The 24,653-nt window shown below is 35.5% G+C and overlaps 3 protein-coding genes across 3 annotated transcripts; 1 reads left to right on the top strand and 2 right to left on the bottom strand.

The window, feature by feature from the left end:
* Positions 1 to 3,732: 3,732 nt before the first annotated feature.
* LOC141723627 (malate dehydrogenase, chloroplastic-like) lies at positions 3,733 to 6,924 on the top strand. The gene is made up of 2 exons (XM_074525483.1): positions 3,733 to 3,975; positions 5,462 to 6,924. Exon 2 carries the CDS (start codon positions 5,462 to 5,464, stop codon positions 6,698 to 6,700), a length of 1,239 nt encoding a protein of 412 aa, XP_074381584.1. The 5' UTR covers positions 3,733 to 3,975; the 3' UTR covers positions 6,701 to 6,924.
* A 141-nt stretch (positions 6,925 to 7,065) lies between these two features.
* Positions 7,066 to 9,155, bottom strand: LOC141661360 (pentatricopeptide repeat-containing protein At3g47530). The gene has a single exon (XM_074468351.1). The coding sequence runs from the start codon at positions 9,149 to 9,151 to the stop codon at positions 7,340 to 7,342; it is 1,812 nt and encodes a 603-aa protein (XP_074324452.1). The 5' UTR covers positions 9,152 to 9,155; the 3' UTR covers positions 7,066 to 7,339.
* Positions 9,156 to 9,825: 670 nt separating this feature from the next.
* Positions 9,826 to 11,732, bottom strand: LOC141723668 (uncharacterized). The gene is made up of 4 exons (XM_074525524.1): positions 11,604 to 11,732; positions 11,382 to 11,488; positions 10,873 to 11,264; positions 9,826 to 10,275 (listed from the first exon to the last, which is right to left on the bottom strand). The coding sequence occupies exons 1-4, from the start codon at positions 11,723 to 11,725 to the stop codon at positions 9,868 to 9,870; spliced, it is 1,029 nt and encodes a 342-aa protein (XP_074381625.1). The 5' UTR covers positions 11,726 to 11,732; the 3' UTR covers positions 9,826 to 9,867.
* Between the last annotated feature and the right edge of the window lie 12,921 nt (positions 11,733 to 24,653).

Here is a 24,653-nt window from a genome sequence, read left to right as displayed (position 1 = left end):
GAAAATACTGAGAAATAACAGAGTAGACTTACATAATGAGAATAGAGAAGAAAGCGAGAGGCGGGAGCTGAGCAGCGGCTGGACCTGGACTTATGATATTGTAAGTAGTAACCCCAGGTAATTTAATTTAGGTTACATTCTCAATTGGGCTGGACTCTGGAGTGGAGAACTGGAGATGGACTATGTTAGACTACTGGACAGTGGACTGTATAAAAATTTAACGGGCCTATACTATTTCTAATCGGGTTGGGTCGGGTTGGTTCAGGGTTAAAATTAGCCAAACCCTGACCCAACCCAATTTAATCGGGTTTTTTGAAAATTAACCCGTTCAAATCTCGGTTTTGAATGGGTCGGCTTATTCAGCCGAAAAAAGGGTTGGTTTGGGTTGGTTTTGGCGGGTCGGTCAATTTCCGTTCACCCCTACAAACCACTGCTCTGATATGTGCGATTTTCAGATTTACTGCTTAATATTGTTGCTGATTTTCATGAAAGTTTGTGTAATATCTCGTAATTTTTATAATAATAATAATAATAATAATAATAATAATAGGATATTGAAAAACAAAGATTAAAATTAGACAAGGACTATGATTTAAAATTGAATTAGACTAATGGGCCTAAAATTTGGATCAGATTCTAATATGGATAACTTGTAGGTTAAGATATAGGGTTATGTATTGTTATAAATACATCTTATTCGTTTTACTAGTCTTTAATATTAAAATTCGTAGGTCTTTATTCATAAAAATCAGCAGTCTTGTAAAATTTGTATAAAATTCATCGTAATTCAGAATTCAGTGATTTTATACTTTTCGGAAAGATCTTGTCGTTATCTACAACTTTCGTGTTTCGTATTTTTTAAGATAATATCGTTTAGAGGGTCAAAAAAGGCTATATTCAGATCTGATCAGGCTTTAAGTTAAGTACTTTTTGACTTACTTTTATTTTCGGAATTTTGATACTTTGATTTTCGAATAAGAATTCTGTTTCGAACTGTATAAGAAATAAGTTACGAAAATCTTTTGAAACGCAGTCTCTACGTTTTCGAACCTGTTCGTAATTTATGTTATAGTTCCAGAACTAATCTTAGATACCCTTAGTAGTAGCACAAGTGTGCAACTTTACATACCTATTAAGGGCGCATAATTATTGAATTTTAGATGCGACCACTGGCAAAGTGTGGTATAAAGAATAAGAATAAGAATTAGATGTCGGCTACTGGCAAAGTGTGGTCGTAGATCAAGACTGTGGTATTTATAAGAATTATCATTTCGTTTCGTTTATTCTGTTCTGATCTGTTATAAAATATGCTCTGTTCTGTTTTAAATTCTGAATTTTAAAATATAAAACTTTGGGTTGGATTTATTTTAGAAAATATTTTACAGAATTATTATTGTTTTGAGAAAAATCATTTTATTAAAACACCCATTGTTTTCCGGTTAAATAGTTAGTCAATTTTACTTGTTGAGCTTTGTAGCTCACCCCTTTTACAATTTGAGGTTTCGTCTAAGATTCGAGTTGGATATTATTGGAGTTCGAGGACTTAGGATTGGAGTATATTGACTTTTGGACTTCCGCTTTTAACTGCGCTTTCGTAATAGTATCTTTGTAATAGACTTTTGGATTAGTAATTGTATTTTGTATTAGTTTTGCTTTAGAATTAATAGTCCGGAAGTGCGGGATGTTACAGTAGGTATCAAGAGCAGGCTGTCCTTCAGAATGTGTTAGGTATGAGACTAGTAAATTACTTAGGATTCGATCTTGTGGACCATAGTTTAAGTTTGACCTATAAGATATTAAAGGGCGTAAACATATAAGATTTTTGTAAATTTGGGGACCAAATTCTTTTTAAGGAGGGTAGTATGTAATATCCTGTAATTTTTAGAATAATAATAATAATAATAATAGAATATTGAAAAAAAAGATTAAAATTAGACAATGACTAGGATTTAAAATTGAATTAGACCAATGGACCTAAAATTTGGATCAGATTCTAATATGGATAACTTGTAGGTTAAAATATAGGGTTTTGTATCATTATAAATACATCCTTTTCGTTTTCTTAGTCTTTAATATTAAAATTCGTAGGTCTTTATTCATAAAAATCACCAGTCTTGTAAATTTTTTAGAAAATTCATCGTAATTTAGAATTCAGTGATTCTGGACTTTTCGGAAATCTCTTATCGTTATCTACAACTTTCATGTTTCGTATTTTTTAAGATAACGTTGTTTAGAGGGTCAGAAAAGACTATATTCAGATATGATCGGACTTTGAGGTAAGTACTTTTTGACATATTTTTGTTTTCGGAATTTTGATACTTTGATTTTCGAATAAGAATTCTGTTTCGAACTGTATAAGAAATAAGATACGAGAATCTTTTAAAACGCAGTCTCTACGTTTTCGAACCTGTTCGTAATTTACGCTATAGTTTCGGAACTAGCCTTAGATACCCTTAGTAGGCGCACAAGTGTGCAACTTTAGATTGCTATTAAGGGTGCGTAATTGTTGAACTTTAGATGCCGACCACTGGCAAACAAAGTGTGGTATAAAGAATAAGAATAATAATTAGATGTTGGCTACTAACAAAGTGTGGTCGGAGATCAAGAATGTGGTATTTCTAAGAATTATCGTTTCGTTTCATTTTATTTTGTTCTAATCTGTTATAAATATGCCCTGTTCTGTTTTAAATTCTGAATTTTAAAATATAAAACTTTGGGTTGGATTTATTTTAGAAAATATTTTACAAAATTATATTGTTTTGAGAAAAATCGTTTTATTAAAACGCTCATTGTTTTCCGGTTAAATAGTTAGTCAATTTGTACTTGCTGAGCTTTGTAACTCACCCCTTTTACAATTTCATGTTTCGTCTAAGATTCGAGTTGGAAATCATTGGAGTTCGAGAACTTAGCATTGGAGTATATGGACTTTTGGACTTCCGCTTTTAGCTGCGTTTTCGTAATAGTATATTTGTAATAGATTTTTGGATTAGTAATTGTATTTTGTATTAGTTTTGCTTTAGAATTAAAAGTCCATAAGTGCGGGCTGTTGAAGTCTGGTGATTTTTTTTTAAGTTTTACTGACTTGTGTCCGTTTTTTGATGATTTAGTTATGATGTCGATGTCAAGTTGATGAATGAAGTTGGTGGCTGGATCTGATGGGGAGAAATAGTGGCCGAGTGTGGTGATTTTCGTTTGACGACGGTGATTTTTGTTTTCGGGTCGTGATTTTTGATTTTTCGATGGTGATTTTTGATTTGACGGTGGTGATTTTATGTTTTACGGTGGTGATTTTCTGGTGGTCGCCGAAGGTGGTGGTGGCCAGAAATGGTGGTCGGCGGACGATGGTGGTTAGAGGTGGCGGGTGGTGAAATTAGAAAGAAGATGATATTTAAATATATATATTAAAAATTAATGTGTGGTGAGAGATTGAAATAAGGTATAAAAATGAGTGTTTATGATTGGATTTCATATCTCATCTCATAATAATAAGGTTCTCATTTGAGTGCGACCTTGTATATATAAATTAAAATGAAATAAATAAGTATCCACAAATTAAAATTAAAATAAATATTATATAACATTATTCAGGACAAATTTTGAAAATATATTTGGGGTAGGTAGGACTCCGCATTTTGAAATTCCAAAACCAGAACCAGTAAATCGGAAAAAAACTAGCAGTACTAATAGTAAAATTTAAAAGACTCAAGAAAATTAAAACATTCCAGAATATCCCAGAAAGAAAATAACGCGGAGGCATATTCACATGTTCCCTTTGTATGCTTAAAAAATAACAGCCGTTAAAACAGTGGGCGTTAAAAACAATGCGGTGAAAGTAATTTAGTCACAAGGGGGTTCGATTCAGAACAAGCAGATTCGATTTGTGTAGATATCTTCAAGGCGGTGAGGGTGACTTACAAACACACACACACACAACAAACTTTTGCAACGCCATTTTTTTCAATCCTCAGAACTAAGGTACATCTAATACTCTTGATTTCTCTCTTTCGATCTGAAAATCAATTTCATTTATGTATTTAATTATTTATTTATTTTGATATAGGTTATTTAGCTTCCTTTGAGAAATGTGAAGAATAATTATTCAGTTAAATGTTTAGAGCAGTGTATATTCAGCTGATTAAGTTATTTTCGTAATTCTATTTTTTTATATTGATGTTGTGCTTCTACTAATGCTGATGTCTACGATTAAATTGCTTTCTCTGTTCGCTTGTAATTGAAATCCGAAAACTCGAGACGGAAGCTCATGTTAGATTAGTGTTTTCGCTGTGTTACTGAATTTCAAGTATATGAAGTTTGCGTGAATTGGATTTGCAGCTTATTGATTGATGTAAATGATTTTATATATTGGAGATTACAGGTGTTTTGTTCGGCATTTGTTTTATTGTGGTGCATTATCTTTATTTGCTTGTGGATTTGCGATAGAGTTGGTTCCTGAAGCTGATTTTGTTTCGTGAAGATCTTTTTGTTTATTTAGATTACAACAGCTTGTTATTCTGTTTAATCACAACGCTTCTTATCTTTGATTGCTTGTGATTAGTCCACATTGCTTGTGAACCTATCTGCTCTGCACCTTTGTAAGACTTTGACAATAAATAATCTGTTTTAATTTGCCACTAAGCACTTCTGTTTGTCTCTTGTGTGGCGCCAGTTCATAATGGATTCCGATTCGTTTTCATACTTTTTTCCGTTCACCGTTTTTCCTCGGGGCATAGTAAACCTTTTTGTATTAGATGTCTAAATTGAAGATTATTAACTTATTAATTGCGTAATCATTATTTTGAAGTTTAGTATATAATTGTTCTATTTTGTTTGACTTAAGCAGCTATTTATTTGCACTGGTTATAGTAAATCTTTATTCTCGGTCTTGATACCAAGTTTACTGTCCATACAATCCCTAATTGAAACCTTTAACAAAAAACAGGTACTGGTTCATTGAGTAGCACTGTGATCTTTCTAGGCTGCAATGTTTTTTCTGACCTTTGATCGACTTATACATATAACTTGATATGTATGCAATTAAAACAAGAATATTGAGTCTTATTTCAGATATCTATTTATTAGATTTCATCAATTCATTTGCTTGTCCAAATCTGTGTACTATGTAGTCACCCTGAGAACAGAGTACTAGGCACTAGCCCTGTTATTTATCGTTTACGATATCCATGAGAGTGACTTAAAAAACCATTATTGGTTCCATGAGCAGAATCCAGTAATTGCATGTCTAATTGTATCATATTTCATTTACCACTTCTGGTTAATTTTTTATGTAGGGTGCTGTCATAGCTCACCTGTTCCAGATTTTGCTTATGTTTATGAAGTGTTGCTAGTCCATTGATTAAATAGATATAAAATCTATTGTGGAGTTTTGGAGATCTTAAATTTCTTGGAAGTTATTAATAAGCTTTTAATGGTCAAACTGACTCATACTTTTTGTTCTCCTCAGATGGCAGCAGCAACAGCAAGTACTTTTTCTGTTGGATCAACATTACCATGTGGGTCCAAAATGAGTCCACTTTCGCAGTCAAAGGTCACAAGTGCGCAATTGAACATCAACAACAAGCTCAGAAGTTTCAGTGGCCTTAAGGTTGCTACAGCATTTATGTGCGAGTCAGAGTCAGCCTTCTCAGGTAAGGACAGCAGGGCTGCTCTTCAAGCCTCATTTGCCTGCAAAGCACATAATCAGAGCCAGAGTTATTTAGCTAACAATCAGATCAGGTCCTCTTTCAAAGTAGCAGTTCTTGGAGCTGCAGGTGGTATAGGCCAGCCGTTGGCGCTACTCATTAAGATGTCCCCACTAGTTTCGACTTTGCATCTTTATGATATAGCAAATGTCAAGGGAGTTGCAGCTGATCTTAGTCACTGCAACACACCATCTAAAGTGTTAGACTTCACAGGAACTCCGGAACTGGGTGATGCATTAAAAGGCATAGATGTGGTTGTCATACCCGCTGGTGTTCCGAGGAAGCCTGGTATGACTCGAGACGACCTCTTCAACATCAATGCCAGTATAGTGAAAACCTTGGTCGAGGCTGTTGCTGACAATTGTCCTGATGCTTTCATTCATATAATCAGCAATCCGGTCAACTCCACTGTACCAATTGCTGCAGAAGTGTTGAGGCAGAAGGGGGTTTATGATCCGAAGAAGCTTTTTGGTGTTACAACTTTAGATGTTGTCAGGGCTAACACATTCGTTGCTCAGAAGAAGAATCTGAAACTTATTGATGTTGATGTTCCAGTAATTGGAGGACATGCTGGGATCACTATTCTTCCTTTGCTGTCAAAGACAAAACCATCGGTAACTTTCACTGATAAAGAAGTGGAAGAGCTAACAGTCAGGATTCAGAATGCTGGAACAGAAGTTGTGGAAGCCAAGGCTGGGGCAGGATCTGCTACCCTGTCAATGGCATATGCTGCTGCAAGATTTGTTGAGTCCTCCCTTCGTGCTCTAGATGGAGATGGTGATGTTTACGAGTGTGCTTTTGTCCAGTCTGAATTGACCGATCTTCCTTATTTTGCATCGAGAATTAAGCTCGGAAAGAAAGGGGTTGAAGCTATTATTTCATCTGATCTTCAAGGACTGACGGAATATGAACAAAAGGCTCTGGAGGCCCTTAAGCCTGAGTTGAAGGCCAGCATTGAGAAAGGGGTTGCATTTGCACAAAAGCAGGCAGTAGCTGCTTAAAGTTTACCAGTGAAGCCACCAGAGGAGATAAAGACATACTATGATAGGCATATTAATATAAACTTTTAGTGCATCAACATTATCAATTTTGTAGACTATGAATTCCCAATTTCCTGGTTACATTGTTATGCGGATGGGCTCCTATGCTGAAGAGTGAATGCTATGTTTTAGAATTTTCTTCTCATTAACAATAATCTGCAATAGTAAGTATAACATTACCTGTGTTTTGTGGCATTCTCTATAATGAAGTGACATTAATCAGTAGATTCTTCTATGTTATTTACTGTTTGAAGAATTGTGTTATTTCTGCTACTTATATATAAGCTGTTAACGTCAGTTGCAAAAAAACAAATCTTGCATTTACTAATAAAAAAGAAGTTCTGTTGGGTTTTTGCAGTCTAAGAACTCTAACATTCAAACTGAAGGAAGGTTGATGCATGTATTGTCTTGAAGGGAACTATTGACTGGCTATTTGTCACATATGTATAACCACTATATTGTGGAGTGTGGACTTGCGTTTACACTTGCACAAATCACAATATCTATCTTAAAAGTAATTGTGCATCCTTGCAAGTTTAATTCTAAGATACTTAATATTTGTTTTCAATGTTGATTTAAAAGGAAATCCTCTGTAGAAGGCTACAAATTTCTGTTGCAAGAGCAACGCCCTTCCCGGAAATGATGAAAATGGGTGCAATCTCTGATTACCACCTCACGGTTATAAACCCCTGAAAATATTTCTGCAAACTTATGGCAGTCAGCACAGGTCCTTAGATTCTTCGCAACTTTAATCTTTGTACCGGGTGGAGTCGTCAGAACTCCAAAAGCAATTGCCAACTTCTCACTGTGATAAGAAAATCTACACTGATTACCTGCACGCGCTGCAGCGTCCATTTTATGTAATTCGGTTGTTATTTCAGTTACATAACCAGCAATTTTCAGTTGCTTTTCTATCTCTTCAAGCATGTCATAGATTTCTTTCTTTCTTGGATGTGAAGTATCATCAGCAACAAACGAATGCATATCTCCTTTCAGCTCAATTGTACAAGAAGCCGGGGTAGTTTTAATTCCTTTTTCCTTCATCAATTTCCTAACTTCTAACACCTTTTCCTGTTCACCTGCTGAAGAATATATATTCAGAAGCAGTAGATAATCTCCTGCTTCCTGAGCCTTAAGCTCAATCAGCTGTCCAACTACACGTTCTCCAAGTTCTACTTGACCGTGAATTTTACAAGCCCCCAGTAAAGTCCTCCACATAGCTGCATCTGGCTTCATTCTCATAGAAAGTATAAGATTGTACGCCTCTTCAAGCAAACCTGCTCGACTCATCAGGTCAATTAAACATCCATAGTGATGAATATTAGGCATCATTCCAAATTCGTTGCTCATACTATTGAAAAACATACGACCTTCATCAAGCAGGCCAGAGCGACTACAAGCAGAAAGTACACCAGTAAATATTTGCTCGTCAGGGGTAACACCCATCTTCTGCATCTCCCAAAACGCTTCAATAGCTTCGCGTCCAAATCCATTACTAGCCAAACCCGATATCATTGCACTCCACGAAACTACGCTTTTATTATTCATCGCCTTAAAAACTTCATAAGCCTTCTCCATATTTCCACACCTAGAATACATTGCTATAAGAGAATTACAAATATTTTTAATTTTATCATACCCATTATCTCTAACATACTTATGAACTCTTTCACCAAATTCAAGCACCCCTAAATTCGCACACGCTTGCAGAACAAGCAAACAAGTGACATCATCCGGTTTCCCCTCACATTCCAACCTCTCCATCTTATCAAACACATCCAACGCATCCCGCGTACGCCCATTCCTAGTACAACAAGAAATCAACACATTCCACACCACAGTATCTCTCCTAGTAATTTCATCAAACACCTTTAATGCATCATCAACCGCACGAAAACACGAATGAAAATCCATCAATCCAGTCATCAAAAGGCTATCCAATTGATGCCCATCTCTCAAAACCCTTCCATGAATCTGTAACCCCTCTAAAAACAACGACCCTTTAACACAAGCCTTAGTAACAAACGAGCAAGAAACTGGGTCTGGGCGTATGTTTTTTCGCAACATTTGTCGAAACAAAACAAAACCCTCAACTGGGTTTATGCTCACCGAGTAAGCCCTTATAATGGCATTATAATGAGAAATATTGGGTTTCTTTACCTGATCAAAAATGCGGCGAGAAAGAGATAAATCAAGAAAAGGTGAAACAGAGAAACGAGATAACAGAGAGAATGAGATAGTGGGGTTTAGAACAAAAGATGTAGAGATGAGATGGGCATGTAGTTGTAGTAATTGTTGTTTTTGTATAGATGGTGATTTTATGATCGAAATGATGGTTTTTTCAGAGTTGGCTGATTGGTTTATTATTGCTTGAAAAGATTGAATTTTCATCCCTTTTTCTCCAGCTTTCATGAACGAGAATGGTTGCTAATTTATATTTTCAAGTTTGGCGCCCAGTTTTAAACATTTTAAAGTTGCTAATTTATTTTTTGAATAAAAAAATATAAAATTAATTTTTCGGTCTTTTAATGTGTGCCAAGGCACACCCTAACTTTTTTATGAGTTTGATCTTTTTTTACTGATGAAATTTTTGTGTGAATGCAGGAAATAAACCGTGCTAGGTATTTCAAATATTTTTTCAAAAATTTTATCAAATGATAGTGACGGACACATGATTGATTTTGGTTCGTGGACTCATAGAATGAGCGCGGGATTTCATATTATTATTAGTAAAATTGTCAATTATACATGTGACACGTTATTTGGTGAAATTTTTGGGTAAAAATTTGGTTTCTATAACATTTTTCTGCAAAAAATATATCGATATTTATGATCAGAATATCAATTAAAATGGACCAAATTAACGGGAATTAGTATTTATTACGTGAAATTTACAAAAACCGTAATATTATTAAACATGCTACACTATTTTAAGTGGAGGCGATCTTAGACCGGTAAATTTGCGGCTCGCTTTGCAGTTTATAACTTCATGGCATAAAAAATTCCTTGGGGAAAAAACTGGATGCCTGGTACATGTAAAGGTACCTTGTAGAAGCTTAATTACACAAGCATTTCACTGATGAAATAAACATAAGGTATTGTAATGTTTTAAAGTAGCTGAGTAGATCCTAAATTGTGTTAGTAGGAGATGTCTCGCCATCCAAAAAAAGCGAATCCATCTCCAAGTCATCGACATTGAGATATTCTCCGGGGCTTGTCCAATAATCATTTGTAAAGTCCGCATTGATATAGCGGCCCGTGCTGCTGGAAGAAGATTGATCATCAGCAGGAGAGTAGTCGTGATTGCTGGTGTTATCATCCATGATCATCAGGATATCATTGCCTTGAACATTACTGGCAGACTTTCTCCTCTTGTAATTTGCTTTAAAACAAGCTTGTCGAAGCCTCTTTGTCTTGTCCGCCATTTTAACATCTGGATTCTCTTCTATCCGCTTTCGCTCTTGCTCCAGTAATTCTATTGCTTTCCTCAGCTTCTCACTCCCACCCATTTCTCCTCCTTCTTGCTTCCCCAATTCCTACCACCACCATATTCAAATTTATTAATCGTCGCTAACAAATGCGAAACAGATATCGTAAATAGCTTCATTGAAACCTTTTAAGTGTTGGTAGTAGAGGCCGATCTTGGTATTATCTAACAGTCTCTCATCCACTTGACACTAGTGTAACACCATAAAAATCCCGACAAAGATCACAATCTAACCACGGAGCAACAAAAGGATCACTATCCCACTAAAAAGCACTATCTTACAAAGGCTCAACAAACATACAAATGTTAAATATTATTATTGGAGAACACTTTTAGCGCGAGAACATATGAGACCTTGTTTGAAATATCATATTCTAAACAAGTGGTTAAATATCATTGTTGGAAAACACTTTCAATGCGGGAACATTGTCTAAACAAACGTAATATACCGATTCTTTCTAAACTTAATTTTTCTAAGAAACCACTGATTAATGTATGTTCATAACTTTTGACACTAGAATATTTGACTATATTAAAAGACAGACAATTCACAAAGTGTCACAAAATCATTTCACTTCTTCTGATAAAAGGTTAGTACCAAAAGACACTTACAAACGTCGTAAATGAATACTACAATGAGAGAAACCTGGACATTATTGATGAGCGATTGAAGGCTCATCAGCTTTCTATGTGGCCACCTTCGGATTCCCAAGTCTCTGCACCTTTTCTTAAGACATGTTAAACCAACATTTAGTTCCCTGGCTGCCTGTGTAATCGGCATGTAGAAGTACTCTGAAACTACTTCTTTCGTTAACATTTTCGAAGCATAATGTCCTTTCTGTTCTCCGCCACCAGATCTGCAATCACTCAACTCATAATGCTCCTGCTCTTCACTATCATTTACCACCATAGTACTTTTGTTGCATAATAGTAAAGGTTGCACTTGCTCTTCAGTACTATGAAACATATTCATCATCCCATCATCATTCCATTTTCGCCATTCATCAAATCCACTTCCATGAGGATCATAAAACTCATCTGCATATCCAAACACAAAAAATTTAGTCCAAATTTTTACAAATTATACGTCGATAAATCAACATTCTACCACACACACAAACACGATAAACAGATAACCTGAACAATCATCATCACCTTTAACAAGTATGTTCTGATTCTTCACTGGATCCCAAGATGATAAAGGAATAATATCCTCCTGTACTGGTATATCAAATGGATTGCAATCCAACTCCGAAAAGCCACTTGGAATCAAAACAAATAGAACTTGATTATTCGAAAATATAATTTGAGTACACTAGTAATCGAAATGAAAGAACTGATTATAAATTCAAAATGACATTTGCATGTGTATGTTACCTGTAATCTAGAGAAGGAAGGGTGAACATATCTTGACTATCAATAATATTTACAGAACTGTATTCTTCTTCACCTGCACAAACTTGAGATTTTGACCAAGCTGTGACAGAGTGAGTCTCCATGTTTTTGGTGAAATTCTATTATGATTACAAGGGAAAGTGAAAAGAAGTGCTCCAACGCATACTTATATGGGAAATGGAAAGGATTGGCCATTAAGATAGAGATGCATTCAATAATGTGGAAGCAATTAATTAAATGGCTAAGTTACTCAAAATTGCATTTTTCAATTATAGGTGTAATTAATAGAAACTCACTATAATCAGTTAAAGAACACAAGTGCCTCTTCATTCACCAAACTGCCCCTATTTAGCAACATCTAAACGGAGCATATTCATGCATGCACAATATTTTTAACAAATATAACCATGTGTTATTTTTCTTCTGTACATATCAAGAATACATATATGTACAAATAGCTAGGGGGACATGCCCGTAATTTTGCTCATTAGGTCGTAGCCCAGTGACGAATATCAAAGTCAAGTGCGTTAATAGGTCTCATTCCTCCGCTTCTTTATAATTTATACCGTCCTCGGAGCATTCACAATATTGTCCTTGTATTTAGAGCTCAACTGATGTCACGTCATTAGAAAATGGAAATGGGCATCAATACTCTCCAACGCAAAGTTCACTTCCCACCTCTAATAAGTCCTAATAAGTCCATTTGAGTCAATTTTATTCAAATTAATTAATTTAATTTAGTTAAAAAAATATAATAGAAAACTAAAAAGCAAGAAATGGGTTAGTCCACCGGGTCAGTCCACCGTTGGAGGACTGCCCACTTTACAAACATCTACTCCGATGCAAAAATCCCTTAAATTTGGTTGGCCAAGCCATTTTCCGGGGATTGAGGCACCAACTGGACTTCCAGTGTGGTTACTCTTATGACTCACTTAAATTAGAAAAAATGTACCTAGTTTCTTTTCCCTTAATTATTATTGAAATAGATATCTGTTGCGCAAAAATTAAAATTCGTGAGAGCATCTATATTATAATTATTTTATAAATAGCATAAAACATATTTTCGGATCCCCCTGTTTTAATAACCAGCATACTGTGAGTACCCTCTTTTGCTAGACAAATTATTCAAGTATCGAATTGTCTAATACACGCTGCCAATTACTGATCTCGACTCTGAGAACTGTCTAATAATATGGATATGGATTTGAGTGAAGAGTAAAAACTCATTTTTCTGGTGTTGGCTATTTAGCCTTGCTGCCTGGTCTTGATATGAGGCAGTTGCCAAAACTGGAAATATAAATCAAATTTGTTCTGGGCTTCTGGCAAGCTGTACTTTTGAACAGGCTAGTTGACCAAAAGAATTATTAGATATCTTGAAATAGGCCTTTTTGCATAAAGATCTCAAAGTCTTGCAGGAGTACTTATATGATGTATAGTTACTGTCCATCAAGCTGTCTCAAATACCAAAATATGTCAATGCCCATATGCTTTATTTTGTATCCTGTCAAAATTGATACTTGAGACATTTTACAGTTTTTGCAGAACTTTGCTTTCTGCATGTTAGAAAAATACCTCAATGGTGATATTTGGTTTTGTGTTTGCTTTCCCTCTACATGCTGTGCTATGCTCTAGCTATTCCACTTTCAAAGAATCACAGGTGTATGACATTGATATCGACTTTATGTCTAGCCCAGTACAAGGTAAGTCCAGGTCAAGAAATCAGGTTCAGCAGTTATTTATAATCATTATACATTGACTTTGGTTTGGACGAGGATTATAAAACCATGACAACAGTGAAAATCAACGCGCTGCATATCAAATTTTGATATAACTTCTATATATGTAACTTTAAAATAGCAAAATGTGTATCTAAAGTTATCGAAAATGTATATTTTTTGTATAACCGTTTTATTTTAACACCTTTAGTGGAAATCTTTTGAAATGTAAAATATGTATCTCAAAATTCGAAATGGTGCTATTTATGTACCTAAAGTTCGAATTAAAAACAAAACATTCGTAACTTTAAAATAAACTGTTCAAATAATATTTTATTAATTTGAAAATGTGTTAAAAAAAGAATTAATATGAAGTTGAAAAAAAGTAGAAATAAATTTAACGGGTTTTGTTTGATTTTATATCGGCATCTTGAATAATGTTTAATTCAACGATAATTTAAAAATATTACCTAACTAAAAATATTTACATGCCGAAGAAAAAAGGCATTAATCGTTAAGTAACATGGCTACCAAAAACATGGATAAAAGATTTCTTTATGCCTATTATTCATGATAAGTAATAATTACATAGTTTTATCTATATGTATATATTTAAAGGTATATGGATATGAATCAAGATATTCACGTTCCTATTGTATAAATAAATGGAGTAGCTGGCCAATAGTCTACAAGTGGATCACACGCCTTTACGAAGGCGTACACTTGCATGTACACAATGTAGATCTAGAACAGAAAGTGGAAGGACCCTGGATTATTCTTGAAGATGAACATGTAAGACGTGGTTATAAAGAACTCAGAAATTTAGGGGTAATCGACTTTTCTGGCACTATAGATCCCGCTGAACCAGAAAAATGGGTAAAACGAACTAAAAGGGTATTCTATGATGCATTGTGTTCCACAGGAGGAGTTTGATTATGCAGTGTCATTGCCGCAAGGAGATGCATATGATTGGTAGAAGACCATTCCGGACTTAGTTGTGTAACCACCAATATTAACTTGGGATGATTTTCTACGTGAGTTAAGAGACAAGTATATGCTTGAGAAATACAGGTATTAGAAGCAGGGATAGTTTTTGACTTTGAAATAAGGGAATATGAGTGTGGCTGAAGATGAGGTAAAGTTCACGCAATTATTTCATTATGCAGTGGTTGTGGTCTCAACTGAAAGGGATCGATGTAGGCATTTTGAATAAGGTCTCAAATATGATATTCGAAGCAAGATTACTCCTGGAGATCTTCGTAGTTACACTGACTTGCGAGATGCAACCATCAGAACTGAACATTTAATCAAGGAAAAGTCGACTTTCTTTCAAAGTACCAAAAGAGAAAGATCTTGATATTTAGGTGGATTTGTGAAAGACCAGGTAAACGTCAGAATTTTAGTGCACCTGCAGGGGGAGGTGTTTTTGAATCTAGAGGTGGAAGGTCCTATATTTCCGGGAATGCCAACAGAAATCAACCATCAACCCTGCAAGTGAAAACTACATGTCAATACTGTTGTCAACAACATCCTGGGGAATGTCGAGGGATTTCTGGAGGGTGCTATTTTTATGGTGAACAAGGATATTTTATGAGAGAATGTCCATAAAAAGTAAACAGTGGGCAAGCCGCGTCAGAGGCAACTGTTCTGAATATTGGAGCTAGGGGAACTGAAACATCTTTTGGTAAAGGTCGGAGAAAAGTAACTACTGATGTTGGTGGTATTGGTCGGTCTGAAGCACAACGCTCTAGGGTACCTACACATGCACGAGTTTTTGTGTTACCAGAGGTAAAGCCGCAACGACACCTAAACTAATCACCGGTAAACTTCTTTTCCATAACTTAGAAGCTTGCGTTCTTATTGATCCCTGATCTACGCATTCATTCATATAATCTAATATGACATCACATGTACACTAGAATACTGACACATTAGATTATAAAGTTAATGTTCACACTCCATGGGGATTGTAGATAAAATATATAGAGATTGTCTTATTCAGATAAGCGAGGCAAAGTTATATGCAGATTTGATAGTCTTACCTTTCCGTGAGTTTAATATAATATTATGTATGGATTGGTTGTCTAGACATCATGCAAAGGTAGATTATTATACCAAAGAAGTTGTGATTGATACTCCTATTCGGAATAAAATATCATTTTATGGTGATCATCAAATGATACCGAGTTGTTTAGTTTATGCTATGAAAGCTTTTAAGATGATTAAAAATGGGTGTGGTGTTTATTTGGCACATGTGGTTGCCACTAATGCAACTACGAGTAAACTTGAAGATATTATGGAGGTTAAGGAATTTCTAGATGTATTTTCAGAGGAATTACCAGAAATTCCACCAGATAGAGATACATAGTTTTGTATTGAGCTTCTTCCGGCACAACACTGATCTTGAATTCTCCATATCGAATGGCACCAGTAGAATTGAAGGAGTTAAAGAAATAATTAATAAAGCTACTGGAAAAAGGTTATATTCGTCAAGTTTTTCACATTCGGGTGTGCCCGTATTGTTTGTTAAGAAGAAAGATGGTACCATGAGATAATGTATAGACTACCAGAAGCTGAATCAGGTTACTGTAAAGAACAAGTATCCATTACCAAGAGTTGATGATTTATTTGAACAATTACAAGGTGCATGTGTTTTCTCGAAAATTGACTTGAGATCAGGTTACCATCAGTTAAAGATTGCAAAAGAAGATATTCATGAGACTACTTTTCAAACACGATATGGTCATTTTGAGTTTCTTTTCATGCCTTTTGGACTAACTAATGCACAAGCAGTGTTTATGGTGCTGATGAATAAGGTATTCCAACCTTTTATTGATAGGTTCGTTATAGTTTTCATTAACGACATACTTATTTACTCCAAAAGTGCCCAGGATCACGAAAAACACTTGAGTATAATTTTGCAAACATTAAAAGAGAAACAATTATATGCTAAGTTGAGCAAATGTGAATTCTGGTTATATCATGTGGTAATTTTAGGACATGTTATTTCTAGTAGAGGGATATAAGTTGATCCAAAGAAAATAGAAGTAATACTTAAATGGGAGGCACAAGAAGTATAACAGAAGTAAGGAGTTTTCTGGGTATGACTGGTTATTATAGACATTTTGTAGAAGGATTTTCAAAGATTACAGGACCAATGAATAAGTTACTTCGAAATAATGTACCTTTTCAATGGAATGAAGTAGCCCAAGAATTTTTTGACAAATTAAAGCATCGGTTGACCTCAGCTCCTATCATGAGTACTCCATCAGGTTAGGGAGGTTTTGTTAATTATAGTGATGCATCTCACCAAGGATTATGATGTGTTCTTATAACATGGAAGGGTAATTGCACACGCTTTAAGAAAATCGAGGTCACATAAAATTTCAAATTCGGTTCATGATTTAGAATTAGCAGTGGTGATATTTGCTCTGAATATATGGAGGCACTACTTATATGGTGAAACATTTCAAATTTTTACTGATCATAAGAGTTTGAAGTATTTAATGATTCAAAGGGATTTAAATACGAGACAAAGGTGATGGGTTGAACTTTTAAAAGATATGATTGCACTATCGAGTACCATCCAGGAAAAGAAAATAATACCATCCAGGAAAAGAAAACACCATTGCTGATGCCTTGAGCAGAAATAGTAGAAATAATTTCTCAAGTCTTCAGGTATCTTTACTGACATCTTTAATTGAATTGAGGGCGATGAATGTGAGTTTAGATATTGATAATATTTAAGTGTTGCTTGCTACATTGAATATAAGGCCAATGTCGAAAGAGAGAATACAAGAAGCACAACCTCGTGATCCAAAATTGGCAGATTTTATTGAAAATGTGAGACAAAGAAAAGATACTGATTTTAGACTACAAGACGATTTCCTTATGTGTGGTGAGAGAATTTGTGTTCATGATGTTGATGATCTACATCGAGAGATTTTGGATAAAGCTCATTGTTATTACCTAACAATATATCAACAAAATTACAGAAGGGGGGTTGAATGGAATTCTGAATACTTTTTAAAACTTTGAAAACTTCTTACTAAAATATATAACTGTGTTTGAATATGCTCGAGTGCAGATAAATAATAATAGTATTAAAGAACACAAAGTAAATAAATAGGTGTTTAAAAACTTTCTAGTGGATTGATATTTCCACCAGAGATATATATATTGAGAAAAATACTCTGTGATGCCAATAACACAAATCTGCTTAATTTTTTTTTCTAACTTAAACTCTAGAGACTAGGGATACAACTTTTTTGCTCTATTGTTCTAAATCAGAATAACATACTTGAGAACTAAACACTTTCTACTCTTAGTTTATATACCACCAAGATACATGTGAAATAAGACAAAATATTTCTTCATTCCTCTGTCCAATACAATCCATTTAGATGCTGCATCTTTGAACATCCCTTTTTTGCATGGAAATAGAAATGCTTCATTTTTTTTCTAAAACCTGAGTTCAGACTGCCATATTCCTTTTATATACAATCAACCCATGTGACTGACAAGTCACTATTAAGTCCCTTTCAATTGCTATTTTGGTTGATCATCCGTTGAGGCTTCATAAGAGTTATCCGTTGAAACTTGACTAGCTCATCCGTTGATGCTTTGTAGATTAACAGTTGAAGTTGTTTCTACAAAATTACAAGGCATTTTGTATTTACAATTAACCCTTCTATTTTGTATATCTCGCTAGTAGTCAATATCACTTAAAAATAACTAAAACTCCCAAATTCCCGAGCTAATATAGTATACAGAATGTGCTATAAACTTATTCAAATAAGCTACTCTTTCAATGGACAAATAATGTGGTCATCCGTTAAAATTTACAAAATCATTTGACTTATCTAGTTAGAGTGTTTTGGTAAATTATCATCAAGCCTGCAACATATTCCTTATAATCTCTCCCAATTTATGTCTAATAGAATTATAGGCATAAATTCAGGTTAACTTAATGATAACAAAAAACCCTAATTAAAAATAATACAGTAAACAATAGATAAATTGTAAAATGCTTCTATTGAAAAATTGAAGCAAGAAAGTAAAGAATATTTGCATGTCATTTCAAGGTGCTTGTTAGTCCCTAACAATGCAACAAGAATTACAGAAGGGGGGGTTGAATGGAATTCTTGGACCTTTTTAACAAATTACAAAATGTTCTATCTTAATAATATATAAGTGTTTGATTTGCAAAGTGCGGAATGAGAAGTTAGTAAAATCAAAACACAAGTAATTAAAAACACAAGTCTTTAAAAACTTTCTGGTGGATTTGAATGTATCCACCAGAGATATATATTATATCAAGAGAACTCTGTGTAGCAAGATTAGCTCACAGCTGCTTATAAATATGAACAACTAAGTTTACAGAGAAATGCTAAGAATACAACTTACAAATGTTTCTCTAAGAATTTTCTTGCTTAGTGTTCTTGTTGTTCTATTTGCTACTTCTTGGTTTATATATCACCAAGATTACAAAGTAATAAGACAAGATAATAAAATAAAACCTATCAAGTCTAATACTAAGCTGCTTCATTATTCTATTCCAGCATCTTTGAATATCTTCATAATAGCATGGAAATGGTAATGCTTCTTTGTTCTCTAAAACCCAGTTGAATAGGCTTCCACATTCCTTTTGCATACACTTGACGCATGTGACTGTGTTATCATTGTCAACTGATGTTTGAATTGATTATCCGTCGGGTACATGATCATCCGTCGGGTTGCCTTGTTGATCATCCGTCGAGTGGCATTGTTTTTTATCCGTCGGGTAGCTATCTGGCACTTGACTTCATTTCATTTATACAGAATTACAAGACATCATCTATGTACAATTAATCAACCTATTCTGCATATCTAATTAAAGTCAACATGATTTGAGTGCTACTACAGAATCTAAACAAGGTGTATGCAGAAATGTGTTACAGACTCATTATTACACAAGCTACTCACTCGATGGATAATTGATCATCATCCGCCGAGACTATTTTGAGTCATCCGTCGGGACTATATTCCTTATCCGTCGAGTGCTACATTTTTCACTAAGTAAAATCTACTAAGGTGTCTTGTTAATGAAATTATCAAGTTCACAACATATCCACAACAATCTCCCCCAATTTATGTCTACTGGAATTGTAGCCATAAATTAAGAGAAACTTGATGATAACAGAACACCCTAAAAATACAACTTTAAAAGTAAGTAGATAAAACTGTAAAGTGCTTCAAATAACAAAATGCACAAAGATTAGCTCACAGTCATTTTCAAGATGCTCCTCTAGCCTGAGCAGATTAATCTAGTTCCTTGAAGGTCTGGATCTCTTTCCAAGCTTTCTGTTGTTTTCTTCTATATGATTTTGGAGCTGTCTGTGGAATTCCAGTTCATCAGATTCTGAGAGATTTAGCTTTTCTTGCATCTCCAAAAGAGTCTCATTGCTAGAGATGCTCAATTGGTCTTCTAATCTGAAAAATCTTCTAACTCTTTTATCATCCATGAACTCCATCAACCAGTAGGACCTTAGATGCACTCTACTTCCTGTGTAAGGAATTGTTAGAGTCTTTGGGAGTGCATCTTTAGCTCTAATACTCCTCAGTTCTTCAATCTTCTTTAGAACCAGTCTTCTTGCAGTTATATTGAATCCAAAGTTCTTCTTGAATGATGAATAAACCTTTATCAGCATAGATTGGCTTTCTTGAAGGATCCTGTGAAGTGGCCATTGAATCTCCTTTCCTCCCCTGTACTTGAAAACTAACCTTTCAGGTAGATTTCTGTAGGCATCAATCCCTCTAACTTCTTCCAGTTCATCTAGATAGAGGTTTAGATCAGAGAATTCCTTGATGTCACATAAGTACATGTGATCTCCCTTGTTGACTTTGGATTGAGCTTTGATTAAAGATTTGGATTTGAGAGGTGACAACTTCACTTTCTTGACTGCTCTTGACTTTGTTCTCTTCGGCTTGTTAAGGATTGGCAAATTGAAGTCAGGAATTGGTAGACTTTCCCAGTCTATTGGTTCATCCTTAGGCACAATAGGTTCACCATGAATGTTCCTGTAAGGATCCACCACCTTAATGTCTTCAAATACCACTGATGGTTTTGATGCTTGAGTTGTAGTTGGACTGGATTTTTTGGGAAACTGATCCTCCAATTCCTTACCAACAAAGTTCAATTTCCTTTTGGTTCTTTTGGCCAATTTCTTGTATCTGTGAGATTTATTCGGTTGTGGTTCAACTTGCTTCTTTGGATCTTGAGATTCAGTAATTTCAGATGGCTGAGTGGGAATTTGTTGTATTGGTTTCACATCTTGTAGCTTGGCCAAGATGGCAACTTGATCTTTCTTTTGTTTAGCCTTTTTAACATCTAGAGCAGCTTGCTTCTTTTCTTGCTTCAATCTTGTCTTTTCTTCTCTCCTTGCTTCAGCAAATTGAGGATGTCTAGCCACCACACAAATTTCTTTACCATTCCTGAAAACTTTAGCAATTCTCCTTTTCAAAGCTGAATCAGCTGGATCTTTGTAGAAGGCAATGGATCTTGACAACAGTTTCTTCTCATCAGGCTTTGGTGTCTCATACACTGTAATAAAGGGTTCTTTAGTGATGATTTTGGATAGTTCACCCTTGGCTTCAAAAGTACTTCAGCCTTTGGAGATTTGATGCAGGATGATTGTCCTCTTTCTAGATAGTTCATGCTCATTTCATTCACAGAGATTTTCCTGACTTGAGAGTGATGAATGGTTGACTTTTCTGGCTTCTTTGCTAGCCCAAACTTCTTTTGAATGTCCTCATCAATTTTCTCCTAGTTGATTGGATTCAACTGCTTCTTTTCAGCCGCTCTTAAATTGGCTGCTGCTTCATTTATCAGATCAATGCTATCTTTGGCTGGTGGCTTGGTGAAAGTAATTGAAGGCATAATTACTTTGCTAACTTCAATGTTGAGCACTTTTTGCTCCCCCTCACCCCTAGAATTCTCTTTCTCCCCCTTTTTGTTATCAGCAAGTTGAGTAGAGGAGGTCTGTGCAACCACCAGTTTCTGAAGCAAGTCTGTCTGTTGAGCTTGGTGTAGATGAATTGCTGTAAGAGATGCTTCCATTGCTGTCATTCTTGTATCTAAGACATCTATCTTTGTGGCAAGATCAGAATTTTTCCTGAGTTATCTCTTGATGTCAAGCATTGTAGCTTCTGGAAGTTTAGAGTCCATCTTGTCAGAATGGCCTTTTTCATCTCATCAATATCACCTTTGATAATGTTGACATCTCGAGCAAGTTGAAAACCTTGAATTTGTTACAGTTGTAGAGAAGCAAAATGTGCTTGAAGAAGCTTTTTGGTGTTGGCATTTGTGGTGGTTTGAAGAGCAGAATTTGTCTGATTTATGAGTTGGATCAAGGTTGTCTTGAAGTAGTGTTCATCACAGTGCTTTGAAAATGCCCAAGATGGCATGCCTGATCTTGAACTAGAGCCTACTTCTCCCCCTATGTCCAATGGCTCTTCTTCACTATCTCCACCTTCACCTCCAAAGAATTCTTCTGAACCACCGGTCTCATAATCAACATCACCAGCTGTAGAGGGTAAAGCTGTGATGGCATCCTTAGCTCTTAGGATTGACTGTATGGTGTGCACCAAGTTAAGCATCCTTTCTGCATTGTCATTGCCCTGTTCAGCTAGAAGTTGATATGCTGAACTAAGTGAGTAAATGTCTCAGCATCAAGGGAGGTAGAATCTATAACAGCTTGAGGTTGCTGAGATAGTCCCTCTCTGTCTGCATCTTGGACATTCATTAACTCACTTGCAATGACATCCACCTTTATAGCTCCTGTACCTGCATTTCTCTCATTATCTCTCTTTTGTTGTATCAAGGTCTCACCTTGGCTCCCCACCCTCACACCTTCAACCTCACCATCTAAGGTGGGACTCCACACACTCTCTTTTGCCAATCCTGAAGAACTGGATTGCATATTTGCACTCTTTTCCTCTCCTTTTTCCTGGGAGCAACCCAGACTCTCACTCATAACACTCTCTTCCCTCAATCCTAGGAGTGATTATACTACCACTAAGTCTTCTGCACTTGAGATAATTGATGAAATTTGAAGCTGTGCAGAGACACTCGACATATAAGGGATATCCGTTGAGTTAGCAGTTTGACTATCCGACGGATAACTGCTGTTAAGCTTATCCGTCGGGATACAATCACTACTCGACGGATGAATAATATCCATCGAGAGAGTAGGAATAAATGAGTTTGGAGTGGAAACTATTGTGGACTTTGTGCAGATTGATGAAAATTTTGGCACAGATGTCTCAACAGTTCCTGAAAGAATTGGCAAGTGAGCCAACAAATCATCCAAAAGATGATGCTCACTTGCACTAGAGTTTGGCTTCCCCAATAGAGTTAAAGAAGGGGAATCAGGAATTGATGTGTTGATCATATCCACATCCAGAGAGTTTGTGGGAGAATTTGGTGTTTGGGGTGCTTCATAACTAAAGATTTTGGTTGTGACTCCACATTTATTGGAGCCACATCAAATTGACTTTGAAAAGGTGCAGTGACTGTGTCTTTAGCACCAGTTTGCACAGTGTGTGAACCCTATGCATCCCCAAGGGTTTTTGGTTTCTTCTTTCTAGTATAGGTTTGGGGTGAGCTTGTGTCCCTTACCCTTTTGGCCTGTGCTCTTGGCTGAGAGCTTTGTTCAATAGTCACATCTTTTTGAGAGGATGCAACTAGCAATGAGCTTATTTTCTTATTAAGCACTGCAATTTGTTGGGAAACTGCAGTGTGGCTAGGCTGGGAAACACTCACCTCTCCAACCTTATCCTTATGGTTTCTTTGATGTTCACCCTGTCCCTCACCTACCTTTTCCACCTTCACACTCCCCTCTTTAGGTGTGGTGAATTTTGTAACTGGCATCTTTTGAGAGATACCAGAGGGGGCTTTCTTTGACTTGGATTTAGAAATTTTTGATGGTTTGGTAGCTTGGGTAGACAACTGTTAGGTCATTGACACAGTTGCCATAACTATACTAGGCAAAGAAATTTGCGAGGTTGGAATAGCAGAGACAGATGAACTTACCTCACTTAACTGAGGTGCTTCCATTACAGGGAAATAGTAGAGTGGCACCTCTCTGTGATAGTTTGCCCTGTTCAAATCTGCAATAATTCTTCTTTCTTGAACCCAACAATCTAGTTTGTTGGTTGGGTTCTCAAGCACAATTCCCTCACAGAGGTGGTTAGTTAACATCATGAAAAATCTAGCATAGTAAAATTTTTTACCCCTCTTATTTAACTCACCTAACTTAAACCCCAACTCAAACAAAACAAGATCACTAAAGTTAAAGTACTTATCAGTAACTAGCATGTAAAGCATGTTAAGTATAGAGATATTGACAGAATCAAAATTACTGATTTTACCAGAGAATACCTTAGTAACAATATCACATAGATAACTCCATTCTTTTCCAAGACCCAACCTCCTAATTTCACTTAATTTAGAAGTAGAGAGTGCATAGTTCATGAAGTTAAGCATGTTAATAATGTCAGTGTCTGTGTGTGGTGTAGTTACAGTATTATCAGGAATCTTGAAGCATGCTTTAACAACATTACTATTACTTACCTTTAATAGTGAGTGTGATGGTCTTATCAGTTTGAGTTGTACACAGCAGTTGACCACATTTCTTCAACAACCTCACAGAAGATGGTGGGTGATTCCAACATGGCATAGTTGAGTTTGCAGTTCTTCACAAAATCCATCATTTTGTGGTAGTCACCAGACTGGTGAATCTCCTTGTTTACCAGATCCGTGAAGTTATTCTTCTCATAGATGAATCCAGTTTGTGACATGATCTTGAAGACTGGTGCCATTGTTAGAGAGTGGAAATTGCAGAGATAGAGATGATAATTGCTTTTGAGAGAGAGAGAATTTAGAGCAGATGATTTGAGAATGATAAAAAAAAGGCAATGAAAATGAATTAAGCTTTTATACTATCTCGAAAATAACTGTCAAAAATAATAAAGTAAAATAAAGTAATCAATAAGAATTGCCCAAAATAGTCGTTTAAAAATAAACTGTAAAAATTCCTTCAATTATTCATCCTGTTATACTTATAAACTGTAAGTATACTCGATGGATAAAGTTCAGGGAATTAATGGCTAAGATTCAGACAATTCGACGGATGAGGATAAATCAGTTATCCGTCGAGTCATGAAATATTCTATAAAAATAATCGATTTTATTAACAAAACATATACCGACAGATGATTAAACTCGATGGATAATGATCATCCGCCGAGATATAAATTTTGACTTAGCCAAAATTTC

This window comes from Apium graveolens, chromosome 5 (assembly GCF_009905375.1).
Source record: "Apium graveolens cultivar Ventura chromosome 5, ASM990537v1, whole genome shotgun sequence".
NCBI lineage: Eukaryota > Viridiplantae > Streptophyta > Magnoliopsida > Apiales > Apiaceae > Apium > Apium graveolens.
The sequence above is the reverse complement of the archived record's forward strand: the minus strand, read 5'-3'. Positions and strand labels throughout refer to the sequence as shown.

Excerpts from the sequence above, each read along its gene's own strand:
- LOC141723627 (XM_074525483.1), top strand. The coding sequence starts at position 5,462 with ATGGCAGCAGCAACAGCAAGTACTTTTTCTGTTGGATCAACATTACCA.
- LOC141661360 (XM_074468351.1), bottom strand. The coding sequence starts at position 9,151 with ATGAAAGCTGGAGAAAAAGGGATGAAAATTCAATCTTTTCAAGCAATA.
- LOC141723668 (XM_074525524.1), bottom strand. The coding sequence starts at position 11,725 with ATGGAGACTCACTCTGTCACAGCTTGGTCAAAATCTCAAGTTTGTGCA. Across the intron at positions 11,489-11,603 it reads CTTCCTTCTCTAGATTACAG|TGGCTTTTCGGAGTTGGATT; the intron begins GTAACATACACA and ends TTTGATTCCAAG. Across the intron at positions 11,265-11,381 it reads TCAGAACATACTTGTTAAAG|ATGAGTTTTATGATCCTCAT; the intron begins GTGATGATGATT and ends TTGGATATGCAG.